The sequence below is a fragment of the Polypterus senegalus genome, chromosome 2 (assembly GCF_016835505.1).
Source record: "Polypterus senegalus isolate Bchr_013 chromosome 2, ASM1683550v1, whole genome shotgun sequence".
NCBI lineage: Eukaryota > Metazoa > Chordata > Cladistia > Polypteriformes > Polypteridae > Polypterus > Polypterus senegalus.
This window is the reverse complement of record NC_053155.1, coordinates 151575261-151601230: the sequence shown is the minus strand read 5'-3', so window position 1 is coordinate 151601230 and position 25970 is coordinate 151575261. Positions and strand designations below refer to the sequence as shown.

The following is a 25970-nucleotide window of genomic DNA, read 5'->3' as shown; positions in this document are numbered from 1 at the left end:
CCTCAGACTGGGCCGAAGGTTTACCTTCCAACAAGACAATGACCCTAAGAACACAGCCAAAATAACGAAGGAGTGGCTTCACAACAACTCTGTGACTGTTCTTGAATGGCCCAGCCAGAGCCCTGACTTAAACCAAATTGAGCATCTCTGGAGAGACCTAAAAATTGCTGTCCACCAATGTTTACCATCCAACTTGACAGAACTGGAGAGGATCTGCAAGGAGGAATGGCAGAGGATCCCCAAATCCAGGTGTGAAAAACTTGTTGCATCTTTCCCAAGAAGACTCATGGCTGTATTAGCTCAAAAGGGTGCTTCTACTAAATACTGAGCAAAGGGTCTGAATACTTAGGACCATGTGATATTTCAGTTTTTCTTTTTGTAAAAAATCTGCAACAATTTCAAAAATAATTTTTTTGTCTTTCAATATGGGGTGCTGTGTGTACATTAATGAGGGAAAAAATTAATTTAAATGATTTTAGCAAATGGCTGCAATATAACAAAGAGTGAAAAATTGAAGGGGGTCTGAATACTTTCCATACCCACTGTACATTACTTTACTTGTCGCTTGTTAAAATTTTACATGTCAGAATTGTTCGACCAATTTTGAATACAACTAATCTTTTTCTATTGCATAGCCCATCACCCATTGATAAACTGCGCAATAACATTACAATACATCCTTCTTTCAACAGTAATACGGCAGGTGGAAGACCGGATGGTGTTAACGATTGTAGATATTTTACCGGATATTGTAAGTTGATGTTTACATCTTCCACAACATTAGCATCAACTGTTTGAGCATAGTCTATTGATACACATTTAACCAATTTGCCGTGTAACCGATCGACAATTTTCGCATTAATTCATTTGACATTTCCAACTCAGAGATTCAAAGGTTTTTTTCCTGTAAACTGTTCTCTTCAATTGAGACCACAGATTTTCAAATAGGTTCAAATCTGGAGACTGACAAGGGCATTACACAACCCCGATTCTCTGTTTCTGCAATCAATTCATTGTTGATTTTGATGAGTGCGTTTGATCATTGTCTTGTTGGAAGACCCAACCACGGCCCAGTTACAGCCTTCTCATAGAGGGCAACCAGATATTTGGCTAAAATGTTCTGGTATTTAATGGAATTCATTATGCCATTGGCCTTAACAAGAGCTCCTGGACTACTGGCAGCAAAACAACCTCAAAATATAACAAAGTATCAAAGAGCCACCACCACATTGAGGTGAAAAGCTCAAATGTTGTTTTATCTGACCACAACACAACTCCTAGTTGTATTTCCAATTTTACTTGGCAAATTTGAGACACTGGGATTTGTGTCTTGGGCTCAGGAGAGGCTTCTTTTGTGCCACTCGTCAATAAAGCTTCTGGTAATGGAGGTGTTATCTCACAGTTGATTTTGAAACGGTGAATCCCCCAAGATTCAAATAAACGTTTTGCCTCTCTTGGCATCCTCGTCACTCTGTGTGGAGGGCAATTAAATGAGTACCCTTCCTGGAAAATGTTCAACACTTCTATAGTTCCATGCTTTTCAAACTTCTTTATCATGGCCCCGAGTGTGCTTACAGGTAATTTCAATTGAATACCTATTTATTTTGTATCCATTCCCTAATCTATGCAACTCAACAACTTTTTTTCTCATTTGAGTTGACAGCTCTTTGGTTTTAGCCATGCTGATGGATGACAAAAGGATTTGACCTGTGCATTACCTCATACTGAAACAAAAAATGGCCATAGACAGCAGCTCCAAGACACCAAATGTTCCTAGACACTAAAAGTGTAACTCCTTTCCACCTATATTTGCTCTTAGAAAAGTGACATATGTCAATCTTTTATTTCTTTTTTTGTTACTTCACCTCAAGCAGTATAAGAGAACATTGAGAATTTGTCGCTTGTTTTGGAAATGGCTTCTGACTTTAGCTAGTGAGAAATGCGGCCTGTGTGCGCAGCTCCCCAGGCATTTAACTAACTTGTAAAGGGGATCCATTTTGCTCTTGGAAAAGTAAGACAGGAAAATATATAAAACATACAAGTTGAAGTGACTTCTTCCAATTTAAATTTGAAACAGCAAAACTAATCTGTAATTAAAGTCGCATATAATGTTTCTCCATTTTAAGATAGACAAGTTGAAAAATTCTCCAGGGCTTTACAATTGGAAACTTTAAAAATTTGCACAGCAAACTCTATTTGAGATATCTCAACAAAACAAACTTTCCTGACAAGTTTCCTTGAAGAACAAGTGGGCCAAATGCAATGTATGTAGGCTCTGTTTAATTTTCTGTCTGAACTTAATGAGACTCATTTAGCTTTTTGTTTGAAAGAAAATTTCTTACATGGTTGCTGCACTGGATATACTGCTGACAATTCTTTTTGAATTAGCTGTGCCTGAGCTTCCGAAACCCAAAGACAGATAACAGACTGCATCTCCTTATTGTCTTCTGATGATTTGTAAGTCCATGTACCATATTTCTTAAGTTGAGAAGTCACCACTGATAAAGAAATGCAACCATCCTGAGAATCTAAAAAAAAAAAAAAATCTTTTCAGCATGAGCAAAAGAAAAGAGTAAAATTAAAATAGTTAATGGAATCAAATGATATCATAACATACAAAAAATATGCAGCCTCATTTATAACTACTGTATGCTGTTAACAGAGTTGGGCTTATACTCAATGGATTTGATCTTAAGGGAAATTTGATATACAACCTGAGATTTAAAAAACCTGAAATTGATGTGGAAATAAGTGATTTAAGTTATCAAACAAAAAAATGAAAAGTCTATGTGACTGCAGTCAAACATGATACAGGACTCTTACAAGATTAGCTTGGCTTCAACCTGCTCCACTTTCATTTAACCATCTTATTTTCATTTTCTCTTTAATCATTGCTTTCTTTCTGTAATCTTCTCACAAAAATCTATATATATTGTCCTTCAACACTAATATCAAACATGCTTCATTTTGCTCCTATATCAAATAATGTAGAAATTACAGTGTTCATAAAAAGTATTCTTCCCCTTGGAAATTTTCAAGTATTGTAAGAATACAAAATTGAATCACTGTGCATTAAATTTTGCTTTTTAAACAGATCTCCGTAAAGTGATCTAAATTAATTATAAATACAAAGGAAATGGAAAAAGTTTCCACACTTTTATATTTTTGTTGGAAACAGTGAAGGCAGGAGTAGTAGTAATTGGGCATTAAAAAGTTGGTACAACGCTTAGGAAAATTGTATCGCAAACGAAGGTGACTATGTGGAAAAGTGATGTCATTTGTTTTTGAAATTCTTAATACATAGAGTTAAAAAAAAAAAGCGGAAACTTCTTGAAAATCCCTCTTATAAAACATAACTGATCACATAACTATTCACCTCCTTTAATACAACACACCTAAATCATTACTAGTGTAGCCCACTGGTTTTTGAAGTAAAATAATGAATTAGTTAAATGTTTGTAGTCGAGATGTAGTATAAATGCACCTGTACCTTGATGGTCTAATCTGTAGTGATTCGGTATTGTGGCCAAATCTATGCTTTATCTATCTTTGTTGGATGGAAAAATAATTTGACACATAGGTATTTATTACTGAATCAAATTTATGTCCATTTGTCTTTCTAATAAATTACCTGGACTCATCCAGTTTTCACAAGTTTGTCAAAATGTGGGTAAGTGAAGAGAATGCAGACAGAAAATGTTTTCATTTGCTTGTGGCTGACTCATTAAGAATTCTGGGGCATATATTTATTGCACAAGACAAGATGAGCCGTTCTGCAGTAGTGTGAGCTTTCTTATATTTGTCAATTAGCGTGCAAGGAGACGATCACCTGATTGCCTGATGGCCTATTGTACAAACATGCTAAAATATTAATTTATGAAACCTCAAGATTTTCATTTTTGTCATTTAAAAAATTGATTTACCCCTGTATCTAACATGCTTTATTTTCAAATGTCTTTATAGCTGAAGGTTTTATGCTTTCGTTTTGTAGATAATGTACAAGGTTACATTTCATGGTAAAAGAAAATCTACGTTGTAAGTTGATTTAACATCCCTCTTTGATTCAGGTTTTTGGTATGAATCTTGTGAGGCTGATACAGAATTGGAAGAGTCTGAATTAGGTGATTCAACAGGGCATTTAGGGAACTTGTGCTGTTTACTGGCTTTCTTAATGAAGGGTGCAGTGTATAACAAGATGTCAACTGCTCTTAACAGAACGAGTATCAGTTGTTTCATTTCCCCAGTATGCAAGATTAAAATGTCCTTTACACTGCACACAGAACTGAAATCTGTGATCAGTAGCCCCTAAAACATTTAAACTTTTTTTTTTTTTAATTTAAGATGACAACCCATCTGTGAAATCCAGAAACTCAGACAAGAGAATCACCATCTCCCTTAAAAGATAACTGAAAAGCACAAGCAAGGGGAAGGACTAAAGAAAATACTCAAACCACACAATATCCCTACAGTTAAGTTAAATTAACCATTAAGAATTGAAAAATGTATGGCACAAGAAGTCGAACAGTGAGGAAAACCATCAATAGACCTATAACTCCGAAAGAGTTGTAAGCTAGAGTTTGGAAAGATTGTGCATTAAGTCAACTGAAAGATGGTTTATGATTCTATGGTTTGATGCAACCAAAATGTTACCTTTTTGCTATCACACTAAACGGTATTTTTAGGCCAAACACTGTACATTACCAAAAGCATAACATCCCTACCATGAACTATGGTGGTTGTAGCATAATGGTGTGGGTGGCCTCTGTGCAGGAGGGCTGAAGGCATGTGAGGGAAGAGGGTAAAACAAGTTAAACAATGTACACATTACGCAACATCCAGATGCATTTGGCAACTGATATGGAGCATTTCACATTTTTTATTTACTTTGTCTAAAAGTCAGTTTTACATTTTTGTTTATGAAATTGTTTGTAACAATGAGTCATATTCAAAAGTAACAAGAGATAATAGAATTCAATTACATGTGTCAGTAAACTATATTGCCTATGTGCTTTTAAACAGCAGTTTACAATGGAGTTAAAACTGGGGCACAAATAGGTTTGTTGTGGCTTAGTAGCTTTCTTACATAGCCAACATCATTCCAAGTGATCTGAAAATGGCTTTGACTTGTGTGTGTTAGTGGTGGGTCTGTTGATTAATTGTTATTCACTTTTTTTAAACTTAACATTTTTCAAAGTATATCAAAAATACAGTAGTATTTAATAATTAGCAAATTAAAAATATCTATTAATATAAGTTAACCAATAGTAACACAAAAATCAGTTTCAATATTAACCTAAAAAAGTAACTGAAATAAATTTCCCTTGTAGCTTTTAGTATTAGTTAAACATAGTAATTTATTAAAATTATATAAATGAGTAATAAGGAACTTATTTTTTTAACAAAAAAATGATAGGCAAGAAGATCAACAGCTTGTTGCATTTGTTCATTTATAACTAGGACTGAAAGATCAGAGGATAGGAGGTCAGTGATCAGGGACTTAAGTCACAGATAATACTATTCAATAAATAAAGTCTTAAATATACTTATATAATTGCTTTCATCTTCCATTTATTTCAAGACAAGATTATATTTTGTATGTTAATGTTCTGGAATGGCAAGCCAGAATCAAGAACTCAATCCAATTGAGAATTTGTGGCTAGACTTCAAAAGGGCTGTTCACTCACGATCATCATGCAACATAATGATTTGAACAGTTTTCCAAAGAAGAATGGGGGGAAAATGGCAGAATTCAAATATACAAAGCTGACAGAAACCTGTGCACGTATACTCAAAGCTGTCATTACCACCAAAGGTGAATCTATTAACTACTGACTTGAAGGAGGTAAATACTTAATTAGTATTAGCTCAATTATTTTGTAGTCCATATCTGTAAAAATGTAGACCACTTTGAGAGATCTGGTTTCACTTTAACATTAAAGTGCATTGCTGTTGAATCACTGTCAAAATACAGATTAGATTAACATTAATTCCATGGGGAAATTCAAACGCAAACAGAAACAGAAACATAAAAAACAAGAATGCAGGCTCAAAGTATGTGAATTTTCTCTTGGGATTAATAAAGTATCTATCTATCTCAAAGAACATATAATACATCCAATCAAACAATCAGTAAATAAATAAAAATAAACTTAATCTTAATTAAATCCCTGCGGTGGGCTGTCGTCCTGCCAAGGGTTTGTTTCCTGCCTTGTGCCCTGTGTTGGCTGGGATCCAGCGGACCCCCGTAACTCTGTAGTTAGGATATAGTGGGTTGGATAATGGATGGATGGTATAATTAAATCCACTGTTATTCAATGTTGTTTAATAATGAATCACGAACACTTTCAAAATATGAATATTTTTTATTGGCGCTGGAATTATTTTCATGAATTTGTCTTTGTTACTATAATCTTTTCCAGCTTTTTTTCTTTTCAATACATTGCCATTATCCTTCAGTTTCATTTGCTCAGATGCTTCTCCTGCTTGACTTAAAGACTAGCTATCAACTGTAGTTACACTAGGTGAAGCAAGGTGCTCTACAATAAGTTAGTGACAATAATTTCAGAAGCAACACACCAAGGTGCTTAATACTCTTTTACATTAGTGCTTTTTGTCTGACTTATATCAAACAAAACCGTTTAATCTCTAAGGTCTTTCATGTTAAAATACTGTATATGCTAAACTATCCTTTGCTCTATAGGATGCTGAAATACGAAATTGATGGCCTCTGCAGGGTTTTATGATTATGGCTGTGTATTATTGGCTGTTGTGACAGGACATATTTGAAGTTGTGTTTTGCGATAAACTTCCTAAATCATGACAGATTTAAGATTAAGCTTATTGGCTGAACTGAATATTTTATGACAACTTAAAAATAATTCTAAAAAGGTACAATTTAAAAGAATTACAGAATTAAAATCACTTCTAAAAATTAAACATATTCTTACAATAATACTGAAAACCTTTGCTTAATAAAGGACTACTGCCTTACATCTTCAGATGTACTTCCTGGTCAAGCTTCTTGCCTGTGTGAAGTTTGCCCATTTTTTCAGTGTGGCTGTTTTCTTCTTCTCAAGACTCTGGATTCCTCTCACATTCCGAACACATGCAAGTTAGTCGAACTGGTGACTCTAAACTGGCCCAGTGTAAGTGACCATGGGTGAAGGCATGATTGTGTCCTGCTATAAAGTGAGGTGAGACAAGCCAAAGTCCATGCAAGCATGTACTAGACAATTCAATTACACAGCTATGGTGTACAAAGAAAATATACTCAGTAGCCACTTTATTAGGTAAAACTATTCAGTACCAGATGGGATCTTGTTTGTCTCCAGAAAAGCCTGATTCATTAAGGCTTGTATTTAACTACAGTAAGTACGTGAAACATTCCTTAAGGATTTTGGTTCATGCTGACTTGATAGCATTATGCAGTACCAGTATTTTTTTTATTTTTTTTTACCTAGACATGTTGCAAAATATTTTCCACCCTCGTCTCTATGGTACTCTATATGAGTCATATTTGAGGAAGGCGCAGGTCACTGGAGTAAAATGAAATCATTTTTATTCAGTGTTGGGGGGTTTCTGCTGCACAAAGGAGTCATTACTGGTAAGTTTAATTCAATTAAAGTAACGTAAGAGGTGTTACAAGTTAACAGTTTAAATTCTTTAATCATGTTATAGTCACTGAAAAAAAAATTCTTATTTGCATTATGCATCAATTTCTGCACAAATAGAAATGTGCTCTGCATAATTAAAATTTTCTTCAGGAGCATTCAAACAAGTCTACAAAATTGAAGATTTTGAGCACTGCCACATCCTGACATGTGTGTCATTTTTTGGCATTTCTCTCTAACTTGCCCACAAACATGGAGAGGTCTGTGTACAAGTTGAATCAGTCTTCACCTTAAATGTTAGTTAATGAAATATAATTTCAAGAAGTTAATTGCTTTCTTTTTGATCACCATGTCCATTGATAATGTAACGAGCAACGAGAAGGGAAAAACACCACTTAGGATGCGCAGATACAGCTCTTTGACAAATAGGCATACGTATTGCTTTATACAAAAACAGGGAAGGGCCTTACTCTGAAGTAACTATGCAAACTTTCCTGCTGATAGGAGTCAAAGGGCACACATCCAAAACAATAAACAAGACACTCGCAACAAGTCGTGACTCACCTCGACTTGTCCCCCTATCACATACACTGATGATGATCATGGTTCGCAATGTGTCATGAACCTGCAGACATATAGCCAACATGATGAGATGCTTTGAGCAGCATGAAAAGAGCCCCTGGTGTTTGTCTCCATGACTATTCTGCTAAATGAGACCTCTGCCAACTTCCACCACCTGCTCAGCTTCAGATCCCTCATCTCCTTCCATTCTCCCAAGAGATCTCTTCACAAAGACTCCTCACCTTGTCCCTTGCCATGGAAAAAACAGGACCACCTGGTCATTGTGACACATATATTTAAAGCACCCATGCTGTGGAGTCCCCAGCTTCCAGACAGTGATCCCTAGAAAGCTGTGGAACAAATGGCATGCGTCTAGAGAGTTGGGGGTCAATAAGGTATCCAGTCCCATCCAATCAATAATTGCTCTCAACTGCAGGCTGGTATACTAACTATATTTTTAACTATTTAACTAAAAGTATTTGCAAGTAGCAGAGTGGTTAGCTTGTTTTGCTTTTATAGTGGCATACAAAAGTATTAAATCCTCTTGAAAATCATCATAACGTTCTGCATACAGTATTTTTAATGTGAACTCAAATAATAAAAACTTAAAAACATACTTTTTGTATTAGTATTCAACAAATACACATGAATACTTTGTTGAGAACCCTTCTGCTGTAATAACAGTATTCATTCTTTAGGGGTAAGTATGTACAATGATCCCTCGCTATATCGCGCTTCGACTTTCGCGGCTTCACTCTTATCGCGGATTTTAAATGTAAGCATATCTAAATATATATCGTGGATTTTTCGCTAGTTCATGGATTTCTGCGACAATGGGTCTTTTAATTTATGGTACTATTTACTCAGTTGGTTTGCGAATTTGATTTCATACAAGGGATGCTATTGGTGGATGGCTTAGAAGCTCTCCAATCAGAGCATGTACAGTAATCCCTCCTCGATCGGGGGTTGCGTTCCAGAACCCCCCGCGATAGGTGAAAATCCGCGAAGTAGAAACCATATGTTTGTATGGTTATTTTTATATATTTTAAGCCCTTAGAAACTCTCCCACACTGTTTATAAATATTCTCCGCACAGTTATACAGTAAACCCTTGTTTATCGCGGTTAATCCGCTCCAGACAGATAAATGAATTTCCACGAAGTAAGATTCTTTATTTATAAATCTAATATTTTCGCAGTTAGAGCATAGAAAACCTGTTTACGACCTTCTAAATACGTTTTTTTTAACATTATTAGAGCCCTCTAGACATGAAATAACACCCTTTAGTCAAAAGTTTAAACTGTGCTCCATGACAAGACAGAGATGACAGTTCTTTCTCACAATTAAAAGAATGCAAACATATCTTCCTCTTCAAAGTGCGCGTAAGGAGCGGAGAATGTCAGAGAGAGAGTAAAGTAAACAATGAAAAATCAATAGGGCTGTTGCGCTTTTAATTATGCAAGCACCGCGATAAAGCAGCGGCAATGAAGGGATCAATGCGAAGGTAGCCTTTCAGCATTTTTTACAGGAGCGTGCCTATCTTCTAAGCAAACAGCCTCTGTGCAAAAAACCCTCTGCTCACATCTCCTCCGTCAAGCGCAGAGAACGTCAGAGAGAGAGAGAGAGCGCGAGATTAAAGCAATCAATCAAAAAATCAATAAGTGAGCTTTTGAACGCACCTCGATAAAGCGGCATTTCTTAGAGGAGCGTATCCACTAGGCAAACAGCTTCTGTGCAAACAGCACCTCTGCTCACACCCCCTCTGTCAGGCGCAGAGAATGTCAGAGAGGGTGAGATAGAGGCAGAAACAAGCAAACTCGAGCACCACGCAGGAGGCATATCTTATAGCATTGAGGAGTTTTAGTTAATATGTAATACTTGCTCTGATTGGGTAGCTTCTAAGCCATCCGCCAATAGCGTCCCTTTTATGAAATCAACTGGGCAAACAAACTGAGGAAGCATGTACCATAAATTAAAAGACCCATTGTCCGCAGAAATCCGAATCAGCTTAAAAATCCGCAATATACATTTACATATGCTTACATATAAAATCCGCGATAGAGCAAAACCGCGAAAGTCAAAGCGCGATACAGCAAGGGATCACTGTATTACGTATTAAATAAAACTCCTCAATGATATAAGATATGCTTCCTGTGCGGTGCTTGATTGTTTGCTTTTCTCTGTCTCTCTCACTCTCTTTGACATTCTCTGCATCTGACGGAGGGGGTGTGAGCAGAGGCTGTTTGCCTAGAGGATACGGACGCTGCTTTAAAAAATGCTGAAAGACTAACTTCACATTGCTCCCTTCTTTGCAGCCGCTTTATTGCGGTGCTTGGCATACTTAAAAGCCCAACAGCATGTATTGATTTTTTGATTGTTTGCTTTCTCTTTGATTGTCTCTCTCTGCTGACATGCATTCCTTTGAAGAGGAAGATATGTTTGCATCCTTTTAATTGTGAGAAAGAACTGTCATTTCTGTCTTGTCATGGAGCACAGTTTAAACTTTTGACTAAAGGGTGTTATTTCATGTCTAGAGGGCTCTAATAATGTTAACAGTGTGGGAGAGTTTATAAGGGCTTAAAATATATAAAAATAACCATACAAACATATGGTTTCTACTTCGCGGATTTTCACCTATCACGGGGGGGTGCTGGAACGCAACCCCCGCGATCGAGAAGGGATTACTGTACCAGGGTTGCACATTGTTCAGAAGTGATTTTTTCCACATTCTTCATGGCAGAATTTACAGAGATCCTTTTGGCTGATGGCACCTCTGGATATCAGTTTTCAAATATTGCCATAGATTGTCAATGGGGTTAAGATCAGGGCGTTAACTTTGCCATTCCAAAACAGTCACCTTTCTGTTTCTGAGCCATTCTAGTGTTTTGGCCTTATGCTTTAGAGATATTGTCATGTTGAAAGGTGAATCTTCTTCTGAGCAGTAGGGTCTTAGTAGACCGGAACAAATTCTTCTGCAATATTCTGCGGTATTTGTATCCATCCAATGTCCGTTCAACTCTCACAAGATTCCTAGTCTCAGCTAATGAAAAGCATCCCCCAAGACAACTGCATTATGTGGTGAAGAGAAAAATTATCAAATTTGGTACTCACATTTACAGAAGATGCGGAAAGTGTACATTTCTGTGCCCGTTTCAGCATGCTCATGTACACTCTTTGCACATTTCTTTCATGGCCACCCCTGTATGAAGCTGCCACTACATTTTACTGTAGGTATCATGTTTCTTGAGTCATGGGCAGTGATTTATGTACACCATAAACACCTTTTTGAAGTTTGGCGAAAAAGTTCTATTTTGGTCTCATCTGATTATAAAACCTCCTCTCGCATCTTAACCGGGTCTTTTTTATTCTTTGTAGCAAATGCCATATGTGCTTTTATGTGGACCTTCTTACATACAAGCTCATCTGTGAAACATGGTGAAGGATTTATCACGGCATGGGCTTGCATCTGGAACAGGTTCAATCATTTCTATTGATGATGCAACTCATGATGGTAGTAGAAGGATGAACTCGGAAGTCTACATAATCATATTATCTGCCAATTTATGCAGAAATGCATCCAAACTAATTGGGAGGAACTTTATTATGCAGCAAGAAAATGAGCCCAAACACAATGCCACCTCAACAAACTTCATCAGGAGAAAAAAAAAGAATGTTTTGGACTGGCCAAACCACTCATCAGATCTTAACCCAAATGAACATGCATTTCACCTATCAAAGAGAAGACTGAAGGAAGAAATCCCACAAAACAGACAAATGAAAGATATTGCGGTAAAAGCCTGGGAAGGCATAACCAATAAAGGAACATGAAATTTGGAGTCTATAGGGCATAGCCTTGATGCAATTATTGTGAGCAAGGGATATGCAACCAAGTATCAAGTATTTTTTACTTTAATTTAGTTGAAAACATTCTATTACAACATTTTTGCTCACTTGAAAAACTGGGTGGTTTGATACAAAACGTGCTATTTTCTATGCTGTTTAACATATCTAAATATAAATACCAGGGAATAAACCTGAAACTCTGATCACTGTTCCTATATTCATCTTTTGATCTTGTACACAAATTTCATCATTGCACAGAAAAATAATTGGCCTTGCTGTTCCAAAAGTTCTGGAGGGGGCAGTATCTACAGAAAATGGTTTATTTTGACATTGGAAATGTATTGTTACAAAATAAGAGTTCACATTAAAATTACTGAATGGATAAAAATGGGTACAAATCATTTGACATGCAGAAAATTATGACTTTCAAGGGGATTAAAACTTGTCCATGCCAATTAATATTACTTTATTTTTATTTTACTAAGAATTTTTTTAAAACACAAATTCTTGCTGCTTCACATATATAAAATGCAACAGGGGCAATATAGTTGACTTGTTTAACAGCTAAATTCATTATTCTTTATTATTTTCTCATCATTAAAATAGTGAAACAATACTTGGATGCTTTTAATTTACTTTCCAATTTTTACACATTTTCATAGGTTTACGATGTAACTTTAAAAAGTAGTACCGTTTTGCCAAGAAAAAATAAAAATGACAAAAATAATTAGTAATTTGTAATGGATTTCTTTCTTAAATAATAGCCCAAAATTTACTTCTATGTTCATGAAAACAACATCAGACAACACATACTCTGATGCTACTTATCAGCTTACAGTAAATATCTAAACTAGTCAGACCAGCTAACATTTATCCAAACTTTAATCATCATGTTTTGGTAATCACATTCCATTGCATACTTAATGCCCATATATGAGTTTCTTTCTCAAATAAAAATTATACATTTAAAAATCTTTTTAAATGCCCCCCACAAATAGTAGATTTGATTTAAAGTTTTACTAAAATAACTGGAAAAAGCTGAACAGTCAATTATACCATTATAAATACTACATGTGCCTCTTTAAAAGTTGCAGCATTATGATGAAATCCACCACCAAAGACAGGCCACCAATTACATCTGCTGCAGAAAACTGGTTTATTGGAGTCATCAGGTTCAGAAATGGGAAATTGAAGCCAACTCAGATTACACCCCAATTAAATGCTTCAGAATTCAAGTTGCACATATATCTCAACATTAACTGTCTGAAGGAGACTATATGAATTAGACCTTCATGATAGAACTGTTACAAAGTAACCACCACTGAAAAAGACAAAGAACAGGAGACTAGTTAGGGTAAAAATAAGCAGGCAGTTGATATCAGACTGGCGGAAATCTCTCCTTTGGTTTGGTAAGTCCATATACAGTGGTGTGAAAAACTATTTGCCCCCTTCCTGATTTCTTATTCTTTTGCATGTTTGTCACACAAAATGTTTCTAATCATTGAACACATTTAACCATTAGTCAAATATAACACAAGTAAACACAAAATGCAGTTTTTAATGCTGGTTTTTATTATTTAGGGAGAAAAAATCCAAACCTACATGGCCCTGTGTGAAAAGTAATTGCCCCCTTGTTCAAAAATAACCTAACTGTGGTGTATCACACCTGAGTTCAATTTCCGTAGCCACCCCCAGGCCTGATTACTGCCACACCTGTTTCAATCAAGAAATCACTTCAATAGGAGCTGCCTGACACAGAGAAGTAGACCAAAAGCACCTCAAAAGCTAGACATCATGCCAAGATCCAAAGAAATTCAGGAACAAATGAGAACAGAAGTAATTGAGATCTATCAGTCTGGTAAAGGTTATAAAGCCATTTCTAAAGCTTTGGGACTCCAGTGAACCACAGTGAGAGCCATTATCCACAAATGGCAAAAACATGGAACAGTGGTGAACCTTCCCAGGAGTGGCCAGCCGACCAAAATTACCCCAAGAGCGCAGAGACGATTCATCCAAGAGGTCACAAAAGACCCCAGGACAACGTCTAAAGAACTGCAGGCCTCACTTGCCTCAATTAAGGTCAGTGTTCACGACTCCACCATAAGAAAGAGACTGGGCAAAAACGGCCTGCATGGCAGATTTCCAAGACGCAAACCACTGTTAAGCAAAAAGAACATTAGGGCTCGCCTCAATTTTGCTAAGAAACATCTCAATGATTGCCAAGACTTTTGGGAAAATACCTTGTGGACTGATGAGACAAAAGTTGAACTTTTGGAAGGCAAATGTCCCGCTACATCTGGCGTAAAAGGAACACAGCATTTCAAAAAAAGAACATCATACCAACAGTAAAATATGGTGGTGGTAGTGTGATGGTCTGGGGTTGTTTTGCTGCTTCAGGACCTGGAAGGCTTGCTGTGATAGATGGAACCATGAATTCTACTGTCTACCAAAAATCCTGAAGGAGAATGTCCGGCCATCTGTTCGTCAACTCAAGCTGAAGTGATCTTGGGTGCTGCAACAGGACAATGACCCAAAACACACCAGCAAATCCACCTCTGAATGGCTGAAGAAAACAAAATGAAGACTTTGGAGTGGCCTAGTTAAAGTCCTGACCTGAATCCAATTGAGATGCTATGGCATGACCTTAAAAAGGTGGTTCATGCTAGAAAACCCTCAAATAAAGCTGAATTACAACAATTCTGCAAAGATGAGTGGGCCAAAATTCCTCCAGAGCGCTGTAAAAGACTCACTGCAAGTTATCGCAAACGCTTGATTGCAGTTATTGCTGCTAAGGGTGGCCCAACCAGTTATTAGGTTCAGGGGGCAGTTACTTTTTCACACAGGGCCATGTAGGTTTGGATTTTTTTCTCCCTAAATAATAAAACCATCATTTAAAAACTGCATTTTGTGTTTACTTGTGTTATATTTGACTAATGGTTAAATGTGTTTGATGATCAGAAACATTTTGTGTGACAAACATGCAAAAGAATAAGAAATCAGGAAGGGGGCAAATAGTTTTTCACACCACTGTATGACATTTCTGTTTTCAACCATGAGGTCTTCTGGAACAGATGAATGGATAATGTATGCATGTGTAGCTCCCATTATTTGGCATAACAGGTCTTATAGTTTGGGAATGACATGCTAGTGAAACGGCTGGCTATTTATTTAGGGCACATTCACACTTCTGCATTTTCTATAGGGGAGTGCAGTATATTTGTTTAAAAAAAAAGTTACATACAGCATATTCTATGCACATAGATGCACCACTGTGCATATTAGCACCTCCTTTCACAAGAAAAAGCATCACCCAAGAGGCCTGCCCTTTTCAAATCTCTAATAGTCATCTTTTTTCTTTCTCAGGCAGATGAGGCTGAGCAAATAAGGGTGTTCATTCTGTGGAGGAATGCACCCAATGCACTTTAGCATCTTTAGATCTCCAGTAACCATAACTGCCATGACAACAGACAACCCATGTGTTGTACAACCAGAATACCACAAACTTTGACAAATGGCTCAACAAAATGTCTACATGTGAAAGGAAAAAGGACTCCAATACTAGACCGCTTTATTTAAGCACAAAATGACAAGCAGAAACATTTAATAATTTGCACAATACACAAACTTAGGTATGTTAATGTGCATTAACAATACATGTCAATCAACTAAAAAAAGCAAAGAAAATGCACACATATACATACAAATAGGTATGAGCCAGGCCTTACAAATTTAGGAATATTTAACCAGCACGGCTAAAACGGAACTATGTAGAACATGCCATCTCTTCTGGCCCTCCATTTGTTTTTCAACAGGTAAAGCAACACTTTTCCTGGATGTGTATGACCTATTTGTTCCAAAGAAGGAATGTGATGGAGGAGTGTAACAGATAAACTGGCCACTACAGTCACCTGACCTAAACTCATATATACAGTCAGGTCCATAAATATTTGGACAGAGACAACTTTTTTCTAATTTTGGTTCTGTACATTACCACATTGAATTTTAAATATAACAACTCAGATGCAGTTGAAGTGCAGACTTTCAGCTTTAATGCAGTGGGCTGAACAAAAAGATTGCATAAAAATGTGAGGCAACTAAAGCATTTTTTTAACACAATCCCTTTATTTCAGGGGCTCAAAAGTAATTGGACAAATTCAATAACTGGAAATAAAATGTTCATTTCTAATACTTGATTGAAAACCCATTGCTAGCAATGACAGCCTGAAGTCTTGAACTCATGGACATCACCAGATGCTGGGTTTCCTCCTTTTTAATGCTCTGCCAGGCCTTTACTGCAGCGGCTTTCAGTTGCTGTTTGTCTGTGGGGCTTTCTGTTTGAAGTTTAGTCTTCAACAAGTGAAATGCATGCTCAATTGGGTTAAGATCAGGTGACTGACTTGGCAATTCAAGAATTTTCCACTTCTTTGCGTTAACACTAGTATTACCAGAGTCTACGAAAAAACTTGTAGATCCGTACCACCTTAAATCGCTTCTTAAAACTGTTCTCACATCTCCGCCAGTGTCTTTTGTTCATCTAAATGTGCTGATAAAAACAAGCTGCAAGCAGCTGGCAATTCCATCCCGCCACCAACTTAGAACGTGCACGAGCTTCTCCCAGCTAATTCCTTGATTGATTATCTGGGAGTGAAGTGGAGATTTAGAGAGGAAATAATAGATCATTATTTGGAACACACTCATTTCATGTGTTCCGTTTCCATAGTAATCTGTGTAAACACATTGTTAAAACAGACACTTTTCATATTTTAGTAATAAATGTTACAAAATGTAGGCATAAACTATAAAATGTGTGAAGCCTGAAGGCCAATGATCAAATAAACACTTTCACAAAAGGTTAAAGAATGTCACAACAGCTCCTGTGGCGTAGTGGTAAGATTTCATCACTCAGAGCACAGCAGACTTGCCGTACTTCAGAGACTGGAGTTCGATTCCCCACTGGGGAGAAAATTATTTTTTTTTAAACCTTCGCCGTTCTGCCTGCCTGAACTCCCTGTCTATCTATAGTAATAACAGTAATTTTATTATTATATAGCAGCTTTATTATATAGTAGCTTCCTATTCTGCCTATCATCTAGTGCCTTTCCTTCCTATCTATCTATATATCTAATTCCCTTAGCTGTTTTTTATATATTTATTATACAGTGCCCTATGGGGTGCCAAACAGGCAATTACAACGATTTTTGGAATATAGAAAGTCATTACTGAATATATAAAGTTAGAGTTTCAATATATAAAGTCATTACCGAATATATAAAGTCAGCTTTGGAATATATAAAGTCAAAACTTGAATATATAAAGTCAGCGTCAGAATACATAAAATGATTCCCAAATATATAAAATTTCCGTGCTTGTTATTTCACTCTTTCTAGTGAAAGGTAAACTTCGACAGAAGCCACTCAGAGTCGATCGGGCTTGTGAGGTTCGCCCAAATATGCTCCCATACAAAAAGAATAAATAAATATAGTGTTCAAAATGCCGGGCACATACATCATTTTGAATGAATTAACTGAACAGTGAGTTTTTCTTTTAATATTTTTCTAAAGATGTTTTTGTTAACTTAGTTCATTACGTTTTAGTAGGAACTCATTGAGTTTACTAAAAATGTGCCAGAGTCGTTTCAATCAATATCAATATAATCAGACTTTAAATTTATATATTCAGGAATGAGGTTATATATTCCGACACTGACTTTATATATTCGGTAATGACTTTATATATTCTGACACTGACTTTATATAATCAGGCTTTGACTTTACATATTCAGGCATAACTTTATATATTCTCTGACTTTATATATTCAGGAATGACTTTATATATTCTGATGACGACTTTATATATTCAAGTTTTGACTTTACATATTCAGGAATCTATACTAATGAAAAGCAAAGCCCTCACTGACTCACTGACTGACTGACTGACTGACTGACTCACTCACTCACTCACTGACTCACTTCACTGACTCATCACTAATTCTCCAAGTTCCCGTGTAGGTAGAAGGCTGAAATTTGGCAGGCTCATTCCTTTCAGCTTACTTACAAAAGTTGGGCAGGTTTCACTTCGAAATTCTATAACGCATTTAATCACACTTTCAATTCCAAGCAAAGGGGAACTTTTGTCAATGCATGATTTCCTGGTACATCCATTACACTGATGCACACATCACAGCTACAAAAATGTTAGAGTCGGAATAAAGCATGTTCCTACGACTGATCGGATCAAAATTTCATTTCAAAAGACTACCCGAGCGAAGCCTTGATAAAAGCATGGTTTTGTGCACACTGAAAAGCAAGCAAAATTAGATGCATTACAGAAAGCGGACTTTGTGGCTCTTACTGGGGATCACTGGACTTCCATGACCGTTAGTAATTCTAATTACATCTAATTACAAAATGTTCAATGATCACACTGTTTTAGCCTAATGTACAAAATAATTTTGGCTGAGGTTACTCAGAGTTTAAAGATTAAGTTGGTCAAATTACCTTTTATGTTTCTGACTTATTTTTTTAAGAAGAAAAACTGCACTTTATGTTGAAATTTTGGTTATTATTATTTAAAGACAATACCATTCTGAAAATGTACTTAAACTACCACTTTATTTTTAAGTCTGCCCAATTTTAACCAGGGATGATATTTTTGTTTCTGTTTTGAAGTCAAATGCAGTTTAAAAGCATTTTTTTTTTCAGAAATTAAAACAGTTTGAGTTTACAATATTCATGTCCATGTCTATTATTTGATTTTGTTGCCCACTAAAACCCTTTTAAATTAAAAAAAAACATTTGCGATTTGGGGCAAATTTACGTGTGATTACATACGATTAATCAAGATTAATTTTTACACAGCCTCTAATTAATTGGATTAATTTTTTTAATCGAGTCCCACCCCAATATATATATGTAGATATATATGTAGATTTGTAAATATATGTGTATATACAGTATATATGTAGATATGTATATGTGTATATATGTATATATATGTGTAAATATGTATATATATATATATTTATATATATATATATATATATATATATATATATATATATATATATATATATTCCAGCAACACTCATGACAATGACAAAATAATTACATTGTCAATTATGTTACGCTATTATTAAAATGTTTCCTTTTCTTTTTACTTCTCTGCTGCCAAGCTGGTATTTATATATATATATATATATATATATATATATATATAGATAAATATGACAACACTACTCATATCAATGACAAAATTTTTTAAATGTTTCCTTTTCTTTTTCATAACTTCTTTAACACACTACTTCTCCGCTGCGAAGCGCGGGTATTCTGCCAGTGACTTTATATATTCTAACTCTGACTTTATATATTCAAGAATGACTTTATATATTCTGATGACGACTTTATATATTCAAGTTTTGACTTTATATATTCAGGAATGACTTTATATATTTCGAAAATCATTGTAGTTGCCTGTTTAGCACCCCATAGGGCACTGCATAATAGATATATAAAAAAAACACCTAAGGAGATAAATATATACAGTGGTGTGAAAAACTATTTGCCCCCTTCCTGATTTCTTATTCTTTTGCATGTTTGTCACACAAAATGTTTCTGATCATCAAACACATTTAACCATTAGTCAAAAATAACACAAGTAAACACAAAATGCAGTTTTTAAATGATGGTTTTTATTATTTAGGGAGAAAAAAAAATCCAAGCCTACATGGCCCTGTGTGAAAAAGTAAATATAACCTAACTGTGGTGTATCACACCTGAGTTCAATTTCCGTAGCCACCCCCAGGCCTGATTACTGCTGTTTACTTACCTGTTTCAATCAAGAAATCACTTAAATAGGAGCTGCTTGACACAGAGAAGTAGACCAAAAGCACCTCAAAAGCTAGACATCATGCCAAGATCCAAAGAAATTCAGGAACAAATGAGAACAGAAGTAATTGAGATCTATCAGTCTGGTAAAGGTTATAAAGCCATTTCTAAAGCTTTGGGACTCAAGCGAACCACAGTGAGAGCCATTATCCACAAATGGTAAAAACATGGAACAGTGGTAAACCTTCCCAGGAGTGGCCGGCCGACCAAAATTACCCCAAGAGCGCAGAGATGACTCATCCGAGAGGTCACAAAAGACCCCAGGACAACGTCTAAAGAACTGCAGGCCTCACTTGCCTCAATTAAGGTCAGTGTTCATGACTCCACCATAAGAAAGAGACTAGGCAAAAATGGCCTGCATGGCAGATTTCCAAGATGCAAACCACTGTTAAGCAAAAAGAACATTAGGGCTCGTCTCAATATTGCTAAGAAACATCTCAATGATTGCCAAGACTTTAGGGAAAATACCTTGTGGACTGATGAGACAAAAGTTGAACTTTTGAGAAGGCAAATGTCCTGTTACATCTGGCGTAAAAGGAACACAGCATTTCAGAAAAAGAACGTCATACCAACAGTAAAATATGGTGGTGGTAGTGTGATGGTCTGGGGTTGTTTTGCTGCTTCAGGACCTGGAAGGCTTGCTGTGATAGATGGAACCATGAATTCTACTGTCTACCAAAAAATCCTGAAGGAGAATGTCCAGCCATCTGTTCATCAACTCAAGCTGAAGCGATCTTGGGTGCTGCAACAGGACAATGACCCAAAACACACCAGCAAATCCACCTCTGAATGGCTGAAGAAAACAAAATGAAGACTTTGGAGTGGCCTAGTCAAAGTCCTGACCTGAATCCAATTGAGATGCTATGGCATGACCTTAAAAAGGCGGTTCATGCTAGAAAACCCTCAAATAACGCTGAATTACAACAATTCTGCAAAGATGAGTGGGCCAAAATTCCTCACGAGCGCTGTAAAAGACTCACTGCAAGTTATCGCAAACGCTTGATTGCAGTTGTTGCTGCTAAGGGTAGCCCAACCAGTTATTAGGTTAAGGGGGCAATTACTTTTTCACACAGGGCCATGTACGTTTTTTTCTTCCTAAATAATAAAAACCATCATTTAAAAACTGCATTTTGTGTTTACTTGTGTTATATTTGACTAATGGTTAAATGTGTTTGATGATCAGAAACATTTTGTGTGACAAACATGCAAAACAATAAGAAATCAGGAAGGGGGCAAATAGTTTTTCACACCACTGTGATAGGCAGACAGGGAAGCTGCTATATAATAATAAAATTACTGTTATTACTATATAGATATTATTTATTTACTTACTTCCTACAGCGCAAAGTCACGAGTGCAGAGCTTCCCATATACATATACAAAATTCAGCGATGCCAAAAGTGCATTCTTGATCCCATGTAGAACCGTTGCCATGTAAGTAAATAACTCAAGGTAAATAACATTAGATCTGGCTTTTATGTAAGTAACATATAAATGTTATATGTATTGTCACTTGTATGTAAGTAACATATAAATGTTATATGTACCATCCCTTGTATGTAAGAGCCAGATCTAATGTTATTACCTTTATTTATTTACTTACTTACTTCCTACAGCGTAAAGTCACGAGTGCAGTGTTTCACATGTACATATACAAAGTACAGCGATGGCAAAAGGGTATTCTTGATTCAATGTAGAACAGTCATCATGATTTGAGATTTCCTCTGTTATAGCGCGTCTGAGAAAACAGCGGGGGTATGGTTTGAGTTGGGATCGTTAATGCGGCTGAGAGAATAACAGAATAAAAAAAAAACCTAACCTTTACAAGTATAATAAATTACACAGGCTGTTACAGACTGGAATCAAATGTATGTTTTTATTTTAAAATAGTAAGAATACGTGAAGCTCGCTTTTCAAAACGGACTCATCTAGAATCGAACCCGTGAAGTTCAGACTACCAGTCAAGAGTTGATGCCGTTGTGCCACCACAGCGCTCTTAGCAAAAGCGTGTCAATATCGCACTCTAACGCAGGTTGTTTTTCTGTAGTTATATTTTTGAATAAAAGCGCACTTGTTCTATTATATTTGTACTTTTTGTGAAACTGTTTCTTTGATATTTGGACTTCAGTCTTCACACATTATAAACTTCATGTCTACATTTTTTTCAATTATGACTACAACATGAAAAACGTTTCTTTTTTAACGATGTGTGTACATAGATCTATGTAGACACGGAACACACATGAAATGCAAGTGTTCCAAATAACGATATAGTATTTTTAAAAGATGTCATTTTGCTTGACTTCTTACTCTATACAACTCCAAGCAACTGACACACAGGTAAACAAGCTTGAGCTGAGAAAACTGTTCGCCATTGGGGGATGGAATAGTAGGCTACTTGCTGTTTGCTGCTTAGCCACAAATTTAGAAGACAAAAGACGTGACTGAGAGGTGTGAAGCGTTTTAAGGTGGGACGGAGCTACGAGATTTTTCGTAGGCTCTGGTAATTCTACTGTTAATAAACTCCTGGGTTGCTTTGGCTGTATGTTTTGGGTCATTGTCCATCTGTATCATGAAACGCTGCCCAATCAATCTGACTGCATTTAGCTGGATTTGAGCAGACAATATGTCTCTGAACACCTCAGAATTCATTCGGCTGCTTCTGTCCTGTGTCACATCATCAGTAAACACTAGTGAACCAGTGCAACTGGCAGCCATGCACACCCAAGCCATCACACTACCTCCACCATTTTTTACAGATGATGTGGTATGCTTTGGCTAATGAGCTGTTCCACGTCTTCTCCATACTTTTTTCTTGCCATCATTCTGGTAGAGGTCAATCTTGGTATTATCTGTCCAAAAAATGTTTTTCCAGAACTGTGCTGGCTTTTTTAGATGTTCTTTAGCAAAGTCCAATCTAGCCTTTCTATTCTTGAGGCTTATGACTGGCTTGCACCTTGCAGTGTACCCTCTGTATTTACTTTCATGTAGTCTTCTCTTTATGGTAGACTTGGATATCGATACACCTACCCCCTGGAAAGTGTTGTTCACTTGGTTGGCTGTTGTGAAGGGGTTTCTCTTCACCATGGTAATGATTCTGCAATCATCCACCACTGTTGTCTTGTGTGGATGTCCAGGTCTTTTTGCGTTGCTGAGTTCACCAGTACTTGCTTTCTTTCTCAGGATGTACCAAACTGTAGATTTTGCCACTCGTAATATTGTAGCAATTTCTCGGATGGGTTTTTTCTGTTTTGGCAGCTTAAGGATGGCTTCTTTCACCTGCATGGAGAGCTCCTTTAACCGCATGTTGTCTGTTCACTGCAAAATCTTCCACACCTCAAATCAACTCCAGGCCTTTTATCTACTTAATTGATAATGACATAACGACGGACTTGCCCACACCTGCCCATGAAATAGCCTTTGGAGTCAATTGTCCAATTACTTTTGAGCCCCTGAAATAAAGGGATTGTGTTAAAAAATGCTTTAGCTGCCTCACATTTTTATGCAATCTTTTGTTCAACCCACTGAATTAAAGCTGAAAGTCTGCACTTCAACTGCATCCGAGTTGTTTCATTTAAAATTCATTGTGGTAATGTACAGAACCAAAATTAGAAAAAAGTTGTCTTTTTCCAAATATTTATGGACCTGACTGTAGATAGTTTGAGATGAGGTAAAAAAAGCAACAAAAATATCTGAGAACTCCTTCAAGATGGCTGTAAAAGCACCCCAGGTAGCTACCTTGTGAAGCTAGTTAAGAGAATACAAAGAGTGTTGCCATCAACGCAAAGAGGTATAAATATTTGAAGATCCAAAAATAAGACTATTTTAATGTAACACTATTTTTCTACAAAGAGGTGTATTCAAAACTATGCATGGTACTGCATGCTGAGCTGTAGCTACATTGGCTGCTTGGAAAAAGGGGTTAATTGTATTAGCAACCAGGTATGCCTAATAATTTGGTCACCGAATGTGGTAAAACTGTAAAATTTACCTGTTTGGCTTGTTACAGCATTCTGAACTTCTGTCATCATAACAAAATTATTTCATTTCTGCTTCTGTATCAGAGCACTCCACTGTTTTCAGTAAAATAATCTAATACTCATTTACAGCTGACAAATTCTTTTTAGCAACAAGTCAGTTGTATTGCTCTTTCAGCAAGTAGTAAGATTTCACGCATTCACAATTTACAAAATTTATAATAGAGTAGGATATTTTTAGTTTCCCTTCTAATTATATAAATTATACACTTGAAACATATTGGATGCAGTCTTTTAATCATTATTTTTCCAAAATGTTATTTAATGAGATATAAAATGTGCATGTGAGCAAATCTTGACAGGAGGCCACAAGTAACATATTGCATTATCACATTTACTATATAAATTTTTGCCGATAAATTATGAGAAGTGTGTCCCGAGATTTTTTTTTCTTTTTAAGGAGTCAAAAGTTTCAAGGTAAGGTAGTTAAAGGTTTCAAAATACTCTCTAATCAAGGAACCTGAGAGTGGTGAGATAGTACATGTTGATGACATCTTGTAAGGGAGACTTTCACTGTACTCTTTACATAAGGCAACAATGACCAAATAAACCTATAGATCTAATGTGTTCTCTAAAGCAAATTAAAAAACAATATACCATTCATATGTAATAACTGCATGACTTTATTGCAGTATATGATTAAAATGAATTAACTATTTAGCATACACTTAACTTGTCTCTGATTAGTTCATTACTATTAAAATTACAATGAAGCATTTGCTGAACAAGGAAACTATTATTTTAATCTGCTTATGCATTTATGAACAATGTATCAGTGTTTGACAACAAAAAACGTTGCATTTTTTATAGAAATTAAATAAGACTTCACTTTAACTTAAAAATTATATAGTATTATTACTTGGCATTAGAAACAAAATGTTAGTGATTAACTTGTTATCTACCATTTACTAACTTCCAGAATGAATTATAATTAAGACTGATATGTCATGTTTGTGTTATAGTTGCACCAAGGTTCAAATCAACAAGCAGAATACATTACCTTTTAATGGTATCCTAATGCTGTCTGCCATAAACTGAAAAAAGGAAAAGATACAACCAAATTAAAAGTGAGGTCAAAAAAAAAAAAGATAAGCTGTAAATGCTCAAAACATTAAAAGTAATTACACTCACTATTACACTGATCATTACACTCAATTATCAATTAATATCAGCCTAATAAAGGTACAACACTAAGAAAATGACAATGAATCTCCATCTCTGAAAGTATCATTTAAAGCGTTTGTTTCACATTGCTTCTAGCACTTTACTGGTCTAAATTGTAAGGGAGTTGTGGGTTTTTTTTTGTGTTTTTCTAAATGTATATAAATACAGCTTCACTTAAAAATGTACACTTCCAGGGCAATAAAAAATGCCACAATTGTGAAAGAGCAACTTAAATGTCAAAAATTTTATTTAATTACATATGTACACAGATGTCTTGCGATGTATGGGTTGGAAGGGACCTCTTATTATCCACCAGAATGCTACAAAAATATGCTGTTTTCTATAATGAGTGAATGGTCCATGGGACGTAATTTAATCAGGACTATTTGGAGGTCCTGGCCCTTTTGACAGCCACGAGGAGGAGGTTAGGAGCATGCATTGATACAGAGCATTGCTGCATACAACACATGACAAACTACCTCAAGATCCCAGATTAGGACCCGAGTGCTGCCATACAACGGGTAACATCTTAGCACCACACTAGTTCAGATGGAATGAACAGTGTGAGGAGATTTTTTTTTTTATATGGTGGCTGGCATGCCAATTCTGCCACCAGCCCCCAAGTTTTCCCTGCAGGTTGGAGGGCCTACCTACAGGACTGGGTGCAGATCAATGTCATAGCCAGGATGGAGCAATTGCAGGTTAAGGGCCTTGCTCAAGGGCCAACAGAGTACGGTCAGTTCTGGCGTTTATGGGATTTGAACTGGCAACCTTCCGTTTGCCAGTGTAGATCCACTTCACCCAGAGGGAAATGAAAAAAGAAAAAAAAAAACAAAACGCCCAGTGCTGTCTCTCTGTAAGGACCCTCTATTT

General features: G+C 36.2%; 1 protein-coding gene across 4 annotated transcripts in view; it reads right to left on the bottom strand.

Moving 5' to 3' along the window:
* Positions 1-25970, bottom strand: part of senp7 (SUMO specific peptidase 7) — a 190703-nt gene that overhangs the window by 46321 nt on the left and 118412 nt on the right. For all 4 annotated transcript variants that reach the window (XM_039744831.1, XM_039744832.1, XM_039744834.1 and 1 more), the window contains 2 exons: positions 24934-24967; positions 2343-2528 (listed from right to left, as the gene is read on the bottom strand). In XM_039744831.1, coding sequence (XP_039600765.1) covers positions 2343-2528; positions 24934-24967 — 220 coding nt within the window. The remainder of the gene's footprint in view (positions 1-2342; positions 2529-24933; positions 24968-25970) is intronic.